The sequence below is a fragment of the Populus trichocarpa genome, chromosome 1 (assembly GCF_000002775.5).
Source record: "Populus trichocarpa isolate Nisqually-1 chromosome 1, P.trichocarpa_v4.1, whole genome shotgun sequence".
Classification (NCBI taxonomy): domain Eukaryota; kingdom Viridiplantae; phylum Streptophyta; class Magnoliopsida; order Malpighiales; family Salicaceae; genus Populus; species Populus trichocarpa.
In genome coordinates, this window is record NC_037285.2 from 15157894 (window position 1) to 15176549 (window position 18656).

The 18656-nt window shown below is 33.9% G+C and overlaps 1 protein-coding gene and 1 long non-coding RNA gene across 2 annotated transcripts in view; one reads left to right on the top strand and one right to left on the bottom strand.

Moving 5' to 3' along the window:
• The window catches only part of LOC127905243 (uncharacterized), a 34607-nt gene extending 17300 nt beyond the window's left edge, over positions 1 to 17307 (bottom strand). Inside the window, exon 1 of the long non-coding RNA XR_008059101.1 lies at positions 17170 to 17307. This is a non-coding gene — a long non-coding RNA (uncharacterized LOC127905243). The remainder of the gene's footprint in view (positions 1 to 17169) is intronic.
• On the top strand, positions 16896 to 18439 carry LOC7486627 (probable 2-oxoglutarate-dependent dioxygenase AOP1). Its single transcript, XM_024581505.2, has 3 exons — positions 16896 to 17392; positions 17610 to 17934; positions 18086 to 18439. Exons 1-3 carry the CDS (start codon positions 17019 to 17021, stop codon positions 18338 to 18340), a joined length of 954 nt encoding a protein of 317 aa, XP_024437273.1. The 5' UTR covers positions 16896 to 17018; the 3' UTR covers positions 18341 to 18439.
• Positions 18440 to 18656: the final 217 nt, after the last annotated feature.

The window sequence follows — 18656 nt, forward strand, 5'->3', positions numbered from 1 at the left end:
AGAGACTAATATTATTTTATAACATGTTTAAAGATCAATGTAAAATTATTCACAAAATAACTGGAAATTACCAAATAAAAATTAAAAATGATGAGTAGTATCGCTCTTCTCTTAAATATAATTAAACTCTTAGCTGAATATCTGTAACTTTTTTTTGTGGAATAAGTCGATATATTGAAAGGGCTAACCAGAAGGTAGCCAAAAACAAGATACACGAAAGAAAAGCATAAAAGAAAAGAAAAGAGAATCACAAAAACAAAAGGCAAATACAAAAGGAAAGAAAAAGAAAGTCAACAGATACATAACCGAAAAAGAACATCATGATTGAAGAAGCTGATACGTCATGCTTAAAGCCTTGATTTGGTGTTTGACCAATCTATAATACCTTCAGGTCCTATAATTAAAGTAGTGCTAGTAGCCATGAAGAACTTATCAGTAGACTTGAGCCAATTTGAGAGGCGATAAAGAATTAAGGAGAAACTGTCTTCGAAGATCGCAGCTCCATCATTGAAGATTACCTTGTTCCTCATAAGCCATATACTCCAGCTAACACAGCAAGAAAGCATAGACCAAGCCTTACGCTGGAATTTTCCAAATACTAGGTTAGGCCACTGATGTAAAAGATCATCCACACAGCAGGGAAGGCAACCACTAATACCCCACCAATCCAAGAATTTCATCCATAATTTCCACACTGGTCTACAATGGAGGAGAAGATGATTTGAAGTCTCAATCTCATTTTCACAAAAGATACAAAAGGCTTGATCAACTGGGGTTATATTACGGCAAAGTAAGAAATCCTTAGTGCATAATCTATTCTGAACAACTAGCCAAAGAAAAGATTGAACCTTAGGAGGGACCCCTTTTTACCATATCGAAGCATTAAAAGTTCTAAGCCCTAGATTCACAATTCTGTCAATAAGTAAAGAACAAGTTTTAACTGTATAACCTTCATCTGTTGAAGAGGACCAAACTTTCTTATATGAAGTTGTTGCCTTTAGCCGAAAGCTTTCTAGAGATGAGAGAAGGTAGACAACTTGCTCAGTTTCAAAGAGACAATTGTCTCCTCCAAGCTAACTCCCACTTCCATTCCCCTTGCTCCCAATTTCCCAAATCAGCAATTGTGGCATTCAGTTTAGTGGAAAGAATATAGAGTCGTGGGTAAATGACTTTCAATGGAGAGCTATTAAACCAAACATCAGACCAAAACCGAGTTAGAGAGCCATTTCCCACTACAAATCTGTAATTATTGGCTAAAGCTGAAGAGACAAAGTCTGTTGAAGTCATAAGGGATGAGATGTCCCTCCAGATACAAGACAATCTTCTACTAAACATAGGGAAACCATTTTCAAACACCGGCTTGAATTTGTTGAATACCATCTTCTTCCATAGCTCATTAGCAGGAAGAAAGAGCCTTCAAATCCACTTGAAAAGCATTGCTTTATTCTTGGCTATTAATGACCCAATCCCAAGGCCACCCCTATCCTTATCCCTAACAACCATACTCCATTGAACTTTGCAAATTTTTCTCATTTTGACAGTTCCCGAACATAAGAACTTGCGTTGGATGGAAGTAAGTAAGCGACACACACCTTTTGGCATAAGGAAGATGGACATGAAGTACAAAGGAAAGGAGTTCAACACACTTTTGATAAGGCAAATGCGACCGGTCATGCTCAACACTCTCCCTTTCCACGAAGTTAGTTTCTTTCAAAACTTATCAATGACGGGTTTCCATGTTGAAATCCTTCTAGGATTAGACCCTAAAGGCATCCCCAGGTAGTTACATGGAAGAGAATCATGCCTGCAGAAAACTGATTTTGCAAACTCATCCAAGCAAGAGTAATCAACATTGATTCCTATAAGAGAACTCTTAAAAAAATTAATGTGCAAGCCTTAGCATAGAGCAAACCACCTTTAGACTCTTTTAACTGACTGGAGGGCATGCAAACTAGCTGGCATAAAGACAAGTGTGTCATCTGCATATTGTAGGTGACTTAAGAAGTTATTAGAGCCAAAATCAATACCCCGAAAGATGTTTGAGGTTACCGCACGTTGAAAGAGAACAGATAGACCTTCAACAGCAATATTAAAAAGAAAAGGAGATAGGGGATCACCTTTGTCGCACGTGTGCTGCGTCGCGGCGATCGTCCTCTACACTCAATGTGTGTGTGTATCTGGAAAATATGGGGAGACAAGGAATTCTTGTCTCTTATCAGTGTAAAATGAAATGGGAGTCGCCACCTAGTATTTTGGTCACTAGGAACCCTAACTGGTCTTAGAGATCGGGTACGGAGACTGGTTGCGTAAAGGGAAGGTATTAGCACCCCAAATACGCCCTACCTAAGGTAAGCTGCATTGTTTTATTTGTCTGATCAAAATCTAAGGTTTGGTAGCGTTTTCTAATTGTTGGTCCTGTCTGTCTAAGATTCAAGAAAAGCCCTCCTCAATAAGGAGGTTCTTATCTTATGGGGTAAGACCTAACCGTTCTAATGTCTATAAAAGAACTATTGTTTTAATATCAGGAATACGCTTTACGTGTAAATTCATAATCCTTGATATAGAAAGAAACAAAATAATTTTTTTTGGATTTTTTTGAAATATTGGCCAAATTCTCGTGACTTTAATAAACTGGTTATTAAAGCCAAAATGCATGACAAAACATTTTTTTTTTGAAGTTTTCTTTGTTGTATGAAAATAGAATATGAGTTTTTTAGCTTTGAGAGATTTGGCCGTATGCATGAAAACAAAAACATGTTTTTTTTTTAATGTTTTGACGAAAATCGGCTATTTTAATACCGAATGTTGTATTTTTAGCAACATAAAAATACTGCTTGATATTAATCAAAATGACATAAAAAATACACGGGAAAATTGCAAGATTCCAAAAAATATTTTTGAATTTTTTTTTAAAAAAAAACCGGGCTGGACCTGGCCCAACCATTCTGGGCTGGGCCTAACCCGGCCCATATACTGTGGGCTGGACTCAGCCCAGCCGCGTGGACTGGGCTGATGATCCAACCCATGAAATATAATTAGCTGGTTACTGTGCTCCTGCACAGTAACCAGTTAATTATTTTGCTTGCTTGCAGAAACGTGCACAGTGCACGTTCTGCATGCAAGCAAAGAAACGAAGAAACAGAGATGAGGGGAGGGTGTTACCTGCAACAGAAGACTTTGGGTAGATGAGCTGGCGGTGGAGAGGTGACGGTGGTGGCAGCAACGGCAGACGGTGGTTGCTGCCAGTGGCTGCTTCTTCTTCTTCCTGCTGCCTTCTGCTTTCTCTGCCCCTCTCCTGTGTTTATTCTGTTCTTTGTTGTTCTTGGTCTGGCGGTGGTGGAAGGTGGTCGGGGAAGCGGCTGGGAGGAGAAATGACGATGATTCTAGGCGGTGGCACGACTGTCTTTTCTTCTCCTCCTCTGTGTAGAGCTCGCGATCTCTGTTTTTTCTTCCCTCTCTGTTCTTTCCTGTTTCTCTTCTCCCTCTCTGGTTCTGCTGGCATTGGCAGCGCTGATGGTGGCGGGATGGTGGGGCTGCTGGTAGTGGCTGGGAGGAACGATGGAGGCGCTGGTGGAGGTGCAATGGTGGCTCTTCTCTTCCCTCTTCTGTCTTGCTCTTTCCCTCTCCTCTGTATCTCCAAAAACAATCCCACGTTTGGTTTCCCTTTCCCTTCTCTTTCTGTTCTCCTCTTCCTCTTTTTCCTCCCCTTTTCTTCCCTGTTTCTGCAGCTTGCTTCCCTCTGCTCTCCAAAAAAATTTTCCTCCCTCTTCTTGTCTTCCCCTCTCTGTTCGTCTACCCTTCTCTCTTTCTCTAAAATTTTGCCCCCCGGTTCGTTCCTCTCTTTCTCAAAAAAATTGTCCCCCCACCCTATGGTTCTGTTCTCTCCCCAGTATTTATAGGCAGCCGGGGGAGAGGTTCACCATACCCTGTCCAAGTGCAGGGCATGGTGGCGTGGGAGTTGCAGGGTATGGTTGTGTAGGTGTGGGTATGGGTCATGCGGGATTTTTGGGCAAGTGGGGTGGAGAGAGAGAGGGGAAGAATAGCGGGAAAATTTTTCAAAACTCTCCTTCTCCCCTGTCTCTGCATTTGCAGGGGAGAAGAAGCTGCACAGTGCCGTTCAAAACGGCACCGTGCAGTTTTTTTTTTTTTTTTTGAAGAAAAGGAAAAAAAAATTGGGAGTGACCCAAAATTGGGTTATGACAACCTTGCCTAATACCTCGCCCCACTTTGAACTCTGGGGAAGGAGAGTCATTAACTAAGACTGAAAACTGACTAGTAAACAAGCAGGAGGAAATCCACCCTCTCCATTTAGCACCAAAACCCATGTAAGTCATCACCTCATCAATGTAATCCCATCAATGTAATCCCATAGAACTGAATCAAAAGCTTTTTGGAAATCAACCTTGAATATGAGACCTGATCAAAAGCTACAGGACCCATCTCTACTTTCTTCCCAATTGGAGCTTTATACAGATTGTAAAAATAATCAACAGTAGCGGATTTGATTTCTGGTAAAGATCGAAGTTTAGCCCCCTTATGATTGATCATCATAATTTGAGATTTGGCTTTTCTGAAGTTAGCTATCAAATGAAAAAACCTAGTATTACGATCCCCTAGCTTGCACGACAACTATCTAGATCTCTACCTCCACTTGCATTCAACTCTATTACTGTAGGTCCATTTATCCCTTATAAGAGATTCAAGCTTGAGGTGATCTGAGGGACATAGAGGACCAGCCTCCTGTTTTCTCTCTAGATCATCAATTTGGGAAATCACAACCTGAAGCTTGTGCTCCTGATCACCAAAATCATCTTTGTTCCATCGCCGAAGTTGAGCTGCTACAAAGCTAAGCTTCTTAATAAATCCGAAGCGTCCTGGGAGTGCAGTACACCCGTCAAACCAAAAGCCTCTAATAATGTTTTTGAAGTTAGGAAATTGAAGCCAACAGTCCAAAAATTTAAAAGGAAGATAACCATTCTCTAGGAGGCAATCAGACACAAGCAAGGGGCAATGGTCTGACATTTCTCTAGGTAAATGATGGAGCATTACATTGGAGAACTGAAGAAGAAAGGATTCATCTGAGAAAGCATGGTCTAGTTTGCTCATCAAGCAATTCCTGAACCAAGTGAAGTAACCTCCAACCAGTTGATACTCAATAAGGTGACAAGAATCCAGAAAATTCCTAAAAGCTGAAAAGCCCCTGATATGAAGATAACCATTGCTTCTATCAGTCTAATTTAAAGTCTCATTAAAATCTCCCACCATCAACCATGGAATAGGGAAGGCATGTCTGAGGACACACAAGTTCTTCCAAAGATCCCATTTTTCTAACAAAGAACAAGGGGCATAAACACCAACAACAGCACAGATAAAACCACTTTGCATATGCTGACCGTACAGACCAATCCACCCATAACCATATTCAACAGAAGAAACCTGAAATTTTGTATCATCCCAAAGAGCAATCATACCCCCTCTACTTCCTTCAGCCTCATTACAAGCCCAGTTAACATTGTTATTGTTCCAAACATGAAAAATGAAAGAGTCTGTGCAAGTCTTAATTTTTGTTTCTAGAAGAAAGCACACATCAATATTATGAATATCAATAAGCCTACCTAAAACCCATAATTTTCCAGTCCTACCCAGTCCACATAAGTTCCTTCAGAAATTAGTGGTTATTCCTTCGGTAATCTCTCTTTTATTCCCTTCCGCCTTGTAGTGATGTGTCTGGTAGCTGTTAGAATCCTGGTGTTTTGTTTAAGAATAAACTCCTATCTTTCAGGAGCCAGCAATTCATTTTTGTTAGAGTTGATTAAGTCAAATAATGACTTAGTCATTATTTCTGTTTCTGTTACCACAGTCTTCGGGATATGAAGATGTGGGTTGTTTTCTTTGATTCCAAATTGTAATGGCTATTTAAGCCAAAGGCATTCTATTAAATAAGACGACTACACAATTAAAGGTGTGCAAGATCATTGGTATTATAACAGTAGCGGCATCCAATATCTTTTTTTTTATTAATGTGGGTGTCCGGACCAGCCTGCACGTACCTCGACTAATCTCACGGACCCTAAAGTTTACGACCATGTAATCCTCCAGTAACTCTGAGGTTTGTGGAACTCGAACTGGTGACCTCTAGAGAACAGACTCAGGACCTGACCAGTTGAAATACACCTCTCAAGTTGGCATCCAATACTTTTTATAGCTAGCAATAGCCAGCAAACGGGGTTGTCAGTCCAATCATAAACTATAGATTATTTTCCACTCTAGTCTTTTTCCCAGTGGCTCCAAAACACCTGCTTTTTCTTTTCATGCTATGTTATTATTCCTCGATATAATATCATGATATAAAAAATATTCATGAACCAAAAGCACCTACTAAATGCTCTACTGTATGCTTTTATTATTTGTTGATCTTATCATGGCTCAACTTTGATGGAGTTTTACATATGTCTATGTTTACACTTTTCTTTTAGAATTATGTGTTCTTTTTTAATTATGATCATATGTTGGTTATAATGAATTCATGTATCTCTACTTGATGAACCAAGTTTTTATCAGTATATTTTTATTAAAAAAATATCAGATCAAGAAGATTTATGAGTATAAGTTTTCTATAACACAACCATGCCTTAGTGAAGGCGCCCAACTACGATTGGACTTGATAGTGTGCTAAGCCCCGAACATGCTGGGCCTGCAGTGTGCCAAGCCCTGGGCATGCTAAAAGAATGATCATCCTCTATGGATACGCCCAAGGGAATGACCAGACCCTCCTCCCTTGGACACGCCTAGAAAAATAACCCAACCTCTCTTGGACTCACCCAAGGGATAAATCTAGCCTCTTTTAAGCTCACCAAAGGAATGACCCATCTCCCTTGGATCTCGCCTAGAGAAAGAGCTCAACCTCCATGACCTCAGTTACATTTGACGTCTTGGACTCTAATTTCCCTACACTTTTTAGGTATATAAAAGTCCTCTAGAGGCCCACTATATTTCCATCAAACATTAATACAAATGTAAGTGATATTTATCTCTTATTAAATACCATTAGGGTAAAATTATACTTCATACTCTTCTATTTACAAAAGGACAAGACTCATGGGCTATAAATACACCATGAGACTTTCAGAACAAAGGTACATAATCTTCATTCTCTATTCCATATATATTTTCAAAGTATCTATCTCTAGAATATTATTGTCTTTTTAAAAAGATACTTATTTAAGTATCAGAGAGTCCTCACCTTCACCAAATGATACCTTTTGCAAGTATTAGTCACAAGTCATCTTAGCCTACAAAGCATCAAATATAAGTTATCAACTATTTTATTTAGGGAGAATGAATGAGATTTCTAGAATTAATTAATTAACCGAATCTTTAATCCAAAAACCTTGAAATTTTTAGGGTACTTGAATTTCTGAAACATCATCAATTCCTATTACCGTCTTAAGAATATTAATTTTTTCTGCCTTTAAGGATTTATTTTTCCTTTTGCCTCGTTCCAATGCTATTGCGTGTCTTGCAGCTACCCACGCGATCACATGGCTAGTTATAATTAAAATTCAAATTGAACAGAAAAATAATTAGGTGTCAAGTATTTTTATATACATGGAGAAAAGATTTGAAATAACTTCGAGATAGTATCGACACCTTTGCATCTAACTAGAAGTTCATATAATATTGGAAAAATAATAAAATCTCTCCTTAATTTCAATATCTCAATAATAACCCGTTTATTTTATAAAGATAAAGTCGCATTATCACTATGAATTAAGGACCATTTCTTTCTTGATTTTGACCCCTCGAATGCAACAATTAAAATATAATTCTTTATAATAAATGATATTTTGAGATTAATTTGTTGATGAATTAAGATTAAATATATTTTTTGCACTATGATTCAAGGACCATTTCTTTTTTAATCTCAGGACCAGATTTTGACCCCTCAAAAGCAACAATTAAAATATCATTTTTTTTATATAATAAATGTTATTTTCAGATTAATTTGTTTATCAATTAAGATTAAATAGTTTTTTTTTTAATGGCCTTACATATGCATTGTATATCTTCATATTGATTTGATATGTTAAAAATAATATTTTTTTCAATGTTGGTTTCAAAATGTCGTTGATAAATGGATGGAACCTCGTATAAGGAGACACGAGGTATTTGTACTAAGGAGTGTGTTTGATACTGAAAGAAAATATATCTCCTTCCAATGTCTCAATAATTACCCATCTATAGTTTTAAGAATTTGTTTGCCAATGTGATGATTAGCCGTGTGTTCATAAAAAAAATTGATTTATTTTATTTAAAATTAACTTTTTAATTGTTTTAATTTATTAATATTAAAAATAAATTATTTTAATATATTTTCAAATAAAACACTTCTAGCTGTTACATACTTTATTTGTTAAATATACATCGTAATCATGATAGTATCTTATATTTGTTATTTAATTGGGACATCATCAAATGTGATTACGAGGATAATAGTAACTGATTAACCGTCCAACATTTGATTCTAGTTTTTCCTTTCCAGACAATTAGATACGACAAAAGATATCAAATTACCTTAATTGGGTTTTTTTAAAAAAAAAAAATTATTATGATGGAATGATGTGAGGGGTTGCTCTCCATTACTTGCCTGTCTAGCAAAACCTGGATTGCTAATAGTCAATCTCGTAAAAGGACAACGCCTCACCATTATTTGGTTGCCCCCTTGTCTAGATTGGGTAGACCGACCTAACCATTAAGTATTAAATATTAAATATTATTAAATTATATATATATATATATATATATATAAAGCTTAAAGGAGTGAGGTGAGAAAACGCTAATTCGCCGCTCCTATTAAATGCTCATTTCATACTGTGGTTGCGGCAGCAGTAGGAAGCAAACACTAAATTAAAATGTTTGGTTAATACTAATCATATTTTTTTAACATGGATCCTACTTAAAAACTGAGATCAAACCTCAGTTTATAAGAAGCAATTTTTATCTGCTTATCCTTCTCTTCTGCATGGAGAGTGTCTCAACTGTTTACGTGAACAGTTGAGACTGTCTCTACTGTGCCAGCTGGATCAGGTCCAGTCCAAAGTTAAATACATTGAACCGTGTCTGACCTAGTAAAATAAAATAAAAATTAAATTTTATTTTTAATTATGTTTTATTCGAAAAACTAGTATTTCACATTATTCAATGACATTATATAAATTAGAAGAAGATCGCTTAATGATGTAACATTTGTAAAATTTGATCACAACCCCAATTTTATTCCTGATGATATTTTACCTGATGTTGTTGCGCGCTTACAAAACTAATAAAACTGTAGTCCTTGTCAGATGTATTTCATACGTGATGGAATGGTAAATAGTTTAATAAAATAATAAAAAATATTTTATATTAAGTATTATTCATTTCATGATGTAATAGCAGCAGTTAAATCTATAATATTTAAATTAAAAACCATCAATATTAATATTTTTTTTAAATTAAGTTTTAACCTCAATTTGAAAAGCATTCTTAACGAAACACATTAAACTACTTTTTGTTCAACCTCAATTTCAACCACAGTTTTAACCAAACATATATAAATATCAAACCAACTTCAACCAAAAATACTTTTATAAAAACAATTTTTTTCAAACCACAGCCACAACAGCTACCACAATACCAAACACACTTGCTCAAAATTACAATAGTAATCAATTTTTCTTTCATTTTGACTTTTTTTTTCCTATGGTTATTGAATTTTTCTTTTTTAATTTAGTCCTTATATGATGTGTTTAAGGGAATTTATATAATTTATTTTAATTTGTCTTTTATATGGTTATCGAGGTATTAAAAAAATATCTCAGCATCGGGTTGGTATCAAAAAAATATTTCATCATCACAGTATGATCTATTTTTAAAAACGTTTAGTTAAATAAAAAATGATTTAAAAAAAACTAGGTTATTAAATTTTATGGAATCAATAACCTGGTTTGCGAGATTGACGAGGTAACCCCAGTTGCCCTGATTTGTTGTTTTAGCAGGGTACCCTTATTTCTAATTAAAGTATAAAGCTAAATGACTGTTTGGGAATGCGGTAAAAACCGCATTTTTCAAAAAATCAAATTTTTTTACTTAAAATTAATTTTATTTTTTTATGTTTTTGAATTATTTTGAAGTGTTGATGTTAAAAATAATTTTTAAAAAATATTATTTTGATGTATTTTCAAGCAAAAAACACTTTGAAAATCAAACCGCTACCACACTTTCAAACGCCCCTTAAAAAACGTGGGGAAAATAATGTTTCCCCACACTCATTAGCATTGTGGATTCAATAGCAATCCACTGTGGATTTTTTTTTTTTTTGCTTTGGTTATTGATTTTTTTTTATTAAGTCCTTATATGATGGGTTAATGGGATTTAGAGTTGATAATTTATTTTAATTTGTCTTTTATATGGTTATTGTGGTATCATAAAAATATCATAGCATTATAGTATGGTCTATTTTTTAAAAAAAAAGTTAAATAAAAAATGATTTCGAAAAAAACTAGGTTATTAAACTTCGTGTAGTCAATGACCTAGTTTGCGAGTTTGACGAGTTAACCCTGGTTGATCACAGGTTTAACGGGGTACCTTTCTTTCTTTCTTTGTTTTTTTTTCAATTGAACTCGATTATGTGATTGTGTATTTTTTTTATCATATAGTTAAAAAAATAGTTTTAAAAGAAAAACATGTTATTAAATTTTAGAAAGTCCATGGTCTTGTTCACGGATGTGGCGAGTTTAACTTTTTTTTCTTTATTCATTTTTTTAATTTCATCCTTTGATATTGGGCTGATTGAGTATTGATCTTCATAATGTGTTTCATTTTGCTTTCTATGAGGTTATCGTAGTCTTAAAAAAAATCTTAGTATTGGTTTGACACTCGATTTTTCAATTGTCTATTTTTTATCATATAGTTAAATAGATAATAGTTTCAGAAAAAAACAAATTATTAATTTCAATGGAGTCCATTGCCCGGTTTGTGGGTTTTACATGTTGACCTGGATTACCTGATTCATGGGTTTAGCGGGTTTACCCATTAAACCTGATATGCTATTTTTTTAGTTTTTGATCCTTGAATTTTTCTAATTGTTTTTTTTTATTTCACTCTTCTGCAATATTGGATTGGTTGGGAAATATAATTTGTGGTTTATTTTTTTCTACTTTTTATAGGGTTATTATGATCTCAAATAAATGTTTTTTTTAGGGTTGATACTCGATTTTGCAAGCATTTAATTTTATAATAAAATTAAATAAAAATAATATATAAATAAAAAAGTTATTAAACTCGTTGAAGTCCATGACCCAGGTCAAAGAATAACCGAGGTTGATCCAATCTGGCATCGTATCAATATTAAAAAAAATTGTCATCTTAAAATTTTTTTTTAAAAGTTTATATCATGTTTTTACTGATCATCAAAGTTATATTTTGACCCATTAAATTGAATGATTCACTTTAGGTCAGCTCCCACATAATTTAATTCAAAATACGAGTTAGGAAACGAGCCAAGTTGGTAGGTTTTAAGATCAAACTGTTTGATTGAATTTAATAATATTATTAAAAAAATCTACATACTCTTAACATGTTTTTTAAGCTTAAAAAAAGAATAATCCAACTCGAGCAATGTGAGGATGAATGTACAAGCATCTATTATAATATGTTAACAAAAGCTAATCAAATAAGGAAAAACACAAATTTATTTACATTGTTTATTAAAATAGTTTAATGGAACAAATTGTAAATACATAATCATTTGTGTAGTTCACCTTAACAAAAAAATGATGTCTTTTCCCTTAAAAATATAAATAATGAAATGTCTTACTGCTGGGAGTATTAATGTTTTTTCTTAGAATCCATTAGTAATTAAAGAATCTACCAGGAATATATGTATATATTTTTTTTTCTTTTAAGAATAGTAAAATGATTCAATTCCTCTCAAAGTAAAAAATTTTAAAATTGATAAACAATGGTATTTATATCTTTTCACTTTTTAAAATAATAAAATGACAACTTTACCCTTGAAATAAAAAAAAGAAAACATGCATTCAAGGGTCTTTTAATCTTTTCACTACAATCTTTTTTTTATTAATAGTTTCATGAAGGACAATTTGATCTTTTTGCATAGATTAAATATTATTTCAATAGAAAAAGGTGTTGGTGGGTGAAGAGCAAGCGTCAATGCTTCGGAGGCACCCGTGAACTTTGAGTGGGGCGTGCAGCACCTCCCAATGACTAGAAATGATTTTCTATTGTGTTGTTAGAAGCATCGTCGTGTTCTCTTCCTGTTAGAGTCACGCATATAGGCTGTGGTAGGACGATTTTTTACTAGTGGGGCTTTTTTTTTCTTTCTCCTCCCTAAAAAATTATAACTTGATCCTTTTTGTTGTTAATATTTCAAATTTTGTTCTTATTTTTCTGATTTTTAATTTTTAATATTGGTCTTTTTTTCGAAGTCTTATTTATTTTTAATTTCATCCTTCAATTTCAATTTATCATAATTTTTTCCTCCAACTTGGTCCTCTTTATTTGGATTTTTTTAGGCCCTTTATTTTCTCTAATTATAGTTTTATTTTTGTCATTAGAACTGTTGTTACCCATTTTTGGGTTCCCCACAAAAAATGAAAAAAATACAAAAAAAATACACATAAAAAAATATATATTCGGAAGGGATAAAAAAATAGGAGTGAGAAAAGGATGCTGGAACTACCATAAAATGGCTAGGAATTGGTTGAGGAGGTTCAGAAATACAAGAATTGAAATTTGACAGTAAGAACCCTGTTGATAAGAAAAATTTAATTTGAGGAAGAAAAGTTCAAAATCAGATGTTTATGGACTCAATTAAATTTTATCCAAGGTTTAATTGAATTTATGGAGGGTTTAATTGCAAAAACATTGATTTTTTAAGTCAATTTAGGCTTTTATTGGAAGAAATTAAAGTTATGAGGTCCAATTATAATTTTGAAGAGTTGATTTGGTCAAATCAGGGGCTTAATTGCATAATTATTGAAGTTTGATGGCCAATTAAGGACTTAATTGAAACAATCCAAAACCAAGGACTAAATCGGAAAAGGCGCTAAAATCAAGGGGTCTAATTATAATTTATCCGGGGGGCTTGATTACAAAAAATACAAAACTCCAATGACCAAATCGAAAATATACATTTTGAGTAAGAAAACGGTGCCGTTTCATAGGCACTATTCATTCTCTTCTTAAGGAGCCGTTTCAACAGACAGAGGATTTGATTCAGCAACAAAAGCCGCAGATTGCTTCAGTTATGGGGAGCGTTTCACAGCTAATGCACGCCGGCCGTTACTATTTTCACGCAATAACGCATGCATCCTCTGGCTATAAAAGCCAGAGGAGAGACCGAGCAGAGAGGACCCCGGGGGGGAAGTGGAGAAATGGAGAAAGCATAAGGAAAACAGAGGGAGGGAAAAAGATTTAAAAATACACAGAAAACAAAAAAACAGAGAGAGGGAAGAATAGAGGAAGAACTGAAGAAGAGAGAGCTTCGACCTATCAACGTCACCATCGTCTTCGTCCCCAAGCAACAGCTTCACCTCCAGCTGCACCAGAGAAACAGAGGAGGAAAGCAACGAGACAGCAGGAAAAAGGGGAAGAAGAGAAAGAAAGGAGAGAAACAGAGAGAGTGAACGTGGGTGGAGAAGAGAAAAAGAAAAAAACAGAGGGAGAGGGGAAGCAGCACGAGAGGGAGACAGAAACGAGCAGAAGGAAAGAATGTAAGCATAGGAAATCGTAGAGACCAAACCAGTGCTGTCATCGTCTTCATCAGAACCAGTTACTACTGATCGTGAGCCAAAGTTTTAGCACCGTCAGTTCCGTTGGTCTCAGTTACCAGGTAAGCTTCTCTTACTTTGCATTTTGATTACAGCATACAGTTTTGTTTTCATTGTTGTTGTTTACTGTTCAAGTGAATTATAATTCACTTGAACAGTAAAAAGGGGATTGCATGCGTGATTTCTTGCCCAGCCGGGTCACTGGTTTGGGCCAGCGACCCGGCTAGGCCTGCTGGGTCCAGCTCAGCCACATGGGCCGGGCTGGGCCCAGCTCGAAAAAAAATTTCAAAAATTATTTCAAAAAAATTTGTGATTTTCCGCAAATGTTTTACTTCATTTTGATCAATATTTCTTTGTATTTTTATACTGTAAAGATGCAAATCCGGTATTGAAATACCTGGTTTTCGCCAAAATATTGAAAAAAACAAAAAAATATTTTTATGCATATGGCCAAGTCTCTCTAAAAACAAATTAAAAAAAATCATATTTTATCTTCATAAAAAAAAAAAGGTTTTAGCATGCATTTTGGCTTTAATAACCAGTTTATTAAAGTCACGAGAACTGACCAATATTTTAAAAATTCCATAAAAATTATTTTGTTTTTTCTTTTAATATCTGGGGTTATGACCTTATACGTAAGACGTATTCCGGATATAAAATTCTTTTATTGACGTTAGAACAGTTAGGTTTTACCCGATAAGACAAGGACCTCCTTACCGAGGAGGACTTTTCTTAAAATATAGACGGACCAACAACTAGAAAACATGACAAGACCTTAGATTTTATCAGACAATAAAACAATGCAGCCTACCTTAGGTAGGACGTATTTGGGGTGCTAATACCTTCCCTTTACGCAACCAGTCCCCGTACCCGATCTCTGAGACCAGTTAGGGTTCCTAGTGACCAAAATACTAGGTGGCGACTCTCATTCCATTTTTCCACTAATAAAAGATAAGAATTTCTTGTCTCCCCACATTTGCCACATTAATACCAAATTTTAAGGGTGAATGTTTTCGCCGCGACGCCGCACACGTGCGACAAGAACCGTTCCCCCTTCCTTTGACACAAGTGTGCACTGGTTTTTATAGCCAGTGCACCTCCTAATGCAAGCCCACTTTCCTTTTTTATTTTTTATTTTTTCTTTTTTTTTATAAAGCATTAGATAGAAAATAAAATCAGTATTAAAATGACCCATTTTGGCCGCTGAAAATCAATTATAGCTCCAGAAAAATGTTTTGACCACCAAAAAATGTTTTGACTGTCAAATTATGAATTTGACCCTAGGAAATCATTTTGTTTTACCAATTTTCACAAGGTAAATTCGATTTTGACCGGAAAATTATGGTTTTGGCCAATTTTGATGGAAAGTCAGTTTTAACCAAGAAATGACGGGTTTGACCTCAACAACCTTAGTTGGACCAAAAAATGATGATTTTGACCAAAAAAGACGAGTTTGATCTTGGGAACTTCATTTTGGGCTAGAAAAATCATTTTTCGTCTTTTTTTTATTTTCTTTCAGATGGTGGATTATCAGGTTCTTCTAGGTCATATACTTAAAGTACATATACTTCTCTCCCTTTGGGGGAACCAATTGGTGTCTGGTTTGCCTTTTTTTATCAATAATATTTCATTTGCATTTTTTAATTTCAGTCAATCAACACACACACACTAGGGTAAAGTCACCACTTGGTTCTTATAATTTATTAAAAATTAATTTTTATTTTGCATTATTTTCTTTAATGTTTAGAAAAATTATGGATGATATCTTCAACAAAATTCCTCGGCAATCTATATATTGAACTGATTTGGGATCAGGATAATGAAGTTAGCAAGCGGATACTTCAATTGATCAATAATGTCATCCAAACAAGAAATAATATAGCCATGGTTAGAATCCATAATGTTGGTGTAAAATATCTTGGCTAAGTAGAAGCAGTTATTTTGAATAATATATATTTTGAATAATATATAATAATATAGCCATATATTTTTAACCTTTCCTCATATCCGCATCTCTTCGAAGCATCATAATATATAATTTAAGAAATTGTTTTTTTTAATTAATTTTGATTTAAAAAATTTCTTTTTTGATAGAATTAATTTCAATTAATTTCCTTATGCAGATATGATTTTTCATTTAGAAAATTAATATGGACAAAATTACAGTAAAGGTTTGCATATTACGAAAAAGAAAACCTAATCCAAATTATTAATTACATCTAAACTACTTGACTCCCAGTATAAAGCTTCATTTTCTTTTTCAATGCCAAAAAGGGTGCAGGCAATTGTTAATGGTTTTTGGTCATCAAGAAGAAAATTAACTGTGAATTATAAATTCAATAAAATAAATTAAGAATTATATATACTAATAAATGATAAAACATTTATTGATTTTAATAAAAAATTGAGTTAGGAAGTTAAGATGAAGATACAAGTTCTTAGAAAAAAATTGTTAAATATTTGTTTAAGTTTAAAATCGGGTCTCTAAAGTTTTAATTGATTTGAATCAATAAAATTAAATTTTATTTTGCCCAATTGAACATTAATTTAATGTCAAAATCTATTTTTAACATCATAAGAGCCTATATAAAACTAATCAAAATAAAAAATCAAATTCAATCTCAAGTTAACTTAATGTGAAATAATTAAATTGAAAATAAAAGAAGTCAAGTGACAAAAAAGAAAACAAAGAAAACATTGTAGTAACTATTGTAACCCACAATAAATTGTGTTTTTTTTTTAATGTTGTTTTTTCCTGTTTTTTTCTTATAAATATTTTAGTCAAAACTCATTGCCCTCACATGTTCATGAATTAAAATAACGTTCCATAGTTTATTGAGGATAAATTTTGTAAAATAGTTGTTAAATAGGAAGCAAAAGGACAAATAAAACAAATGATACAAATGAAAAAAAATAAGTTTGAAGCATCCAATACAACAAAGATGCAAATAAAAAAACATGACGTGATATAAAAGTTTGAAGAAACCAATGAAAAAAAAAAAAAACTTAGATGGCTGACTGTTACATGAACATTGTTCCCACCTCCAAGTTTTTTAATTTATAGTATAATAAACTTTCATATTACGACAGAGAAAACCTAATCCAAATTATTTACATTTAAATACACCTGAATTGAGATTTCTGTTCCTCATTTTTTCAACAAATTAAAAACCTAGTATCCTAAATATGAGCCAGGAAACTCCTTTTCAGCTTCCTTCAATAGATTTCTGCAAGTCAGATCTAAAGCCAGGAACTTCAGAGTGGGACTTGGTGAAATCTCAAGTTTGGAAGGCAATTTCAGAGCATGGTTGCTTCAAGGCTTTGTTTGAAAAAATACCTCTAAATGTCGAGAATTCATTTCTTGGTGAAGTGAAAGAGCTCTTTGACTTACCCCTTCAGACCAAAAGGCAACATGTTTCTGAAATACCCTTTTATAGCTATTTTGGGAAATCAACACCTCCGCTGCAATATGAAAGCTTCGGTATTGAGGATCCCAGCATCTTCGAAAACTGCAACAACTTCACCAATGTCTTGTGGCCACATGGAAACCCAGATTTTAGGTACGTGAGAACATTCTTTTCAACTTTTGGAGCTCAAACTGCAATAATATGCAATTCAATCATTATTATTTTCATATGGGCTAACGAAGGTGAAACAGAACTTGATCCAACAGCATATCGGTTAGGTTGAGTGATCATAAATCACTCGAAAAAAGTATTGCTATATATCCCAACTTGTCTTGTAATTAATCCACAATCTTCCTTCTGTTTTCTGCAGAGAAAATATAAACTATTTTTCAACAAAAGTATCAGAATTTGAGAAACTCATAAGGAGGATGATTTTGGAGAGCTTGAGTCTTGGAAATTACTTGGATGAACACATGAGCTCGACTACTTGTGTTCTTAGAGTAATGAAATATCAAGTGCCTCAAATTACTGAACCAACGTATACCTCAAAGCCCCACACAGATAAGAACTTAATTACTATATTGTATCAAAATCAAGTTGATGGGCTGGAGGTACAAACCAAACATGGTGAGTGGATTGGTGTGGAACTCTCACATGATCACTCTTTTGTCATCTTGATTGGGGAATCCTTTAGAGTAAGTCACTGTTCTTTCTGCATTCCATAAGTTTATTTGATAATATATTTGCTCAAGATTTGAAGTTTAAATTCTAGTTTAAGTAAATTCAAAATATACGGACGTAGAAAACATAAGCACTTCCGTTTATTATTGGAATTGATTTCTGCAGGCATGGACGAATGGTCGATTGCACCCGCCGTATCACCGCGTAAGGATGAGTGGAAGGGAGGCAAGGTACTCTGCTGGATTGTTTTCGTTTTTCAAAGCAGGTTATAAAACCAAAACCCCTGAAGACTTGATCGATGAAGATCATCCCTTGCTTTACAAGCCATTTGATTATTTTGAATTCCTCAAGTTTTTTTCGGACTGGGCACCTAAGGCTCAGCCTAATCAGTGTGCTTTAAAGGCTTATTGTGGTGTGTGATATTCTTAATCTTAAATTAAAGCAACCTTATGAGGTCGCTGTTTTTTTTTTTTTTGCTTTGTAATAACTAATAATGAAAGGGTGAATGTTGGTTCGGTATTGACACCGTGTATAGAGTAAGTCATAACTAGAGTTTTTCAAGCTATAATGTTAATAATAATAATAATAATCTTAGGTTGTTTAAATAAAAGCTTATAATTACCTTTTAAAAAAGACTAAACCAAATAAAACTTTTAACTCTATTTGAAAAGAAAATTCTAAACTAACTAAAAATATAAACAACATCTTTGACATCATCTATATCTTTTGGGCATGA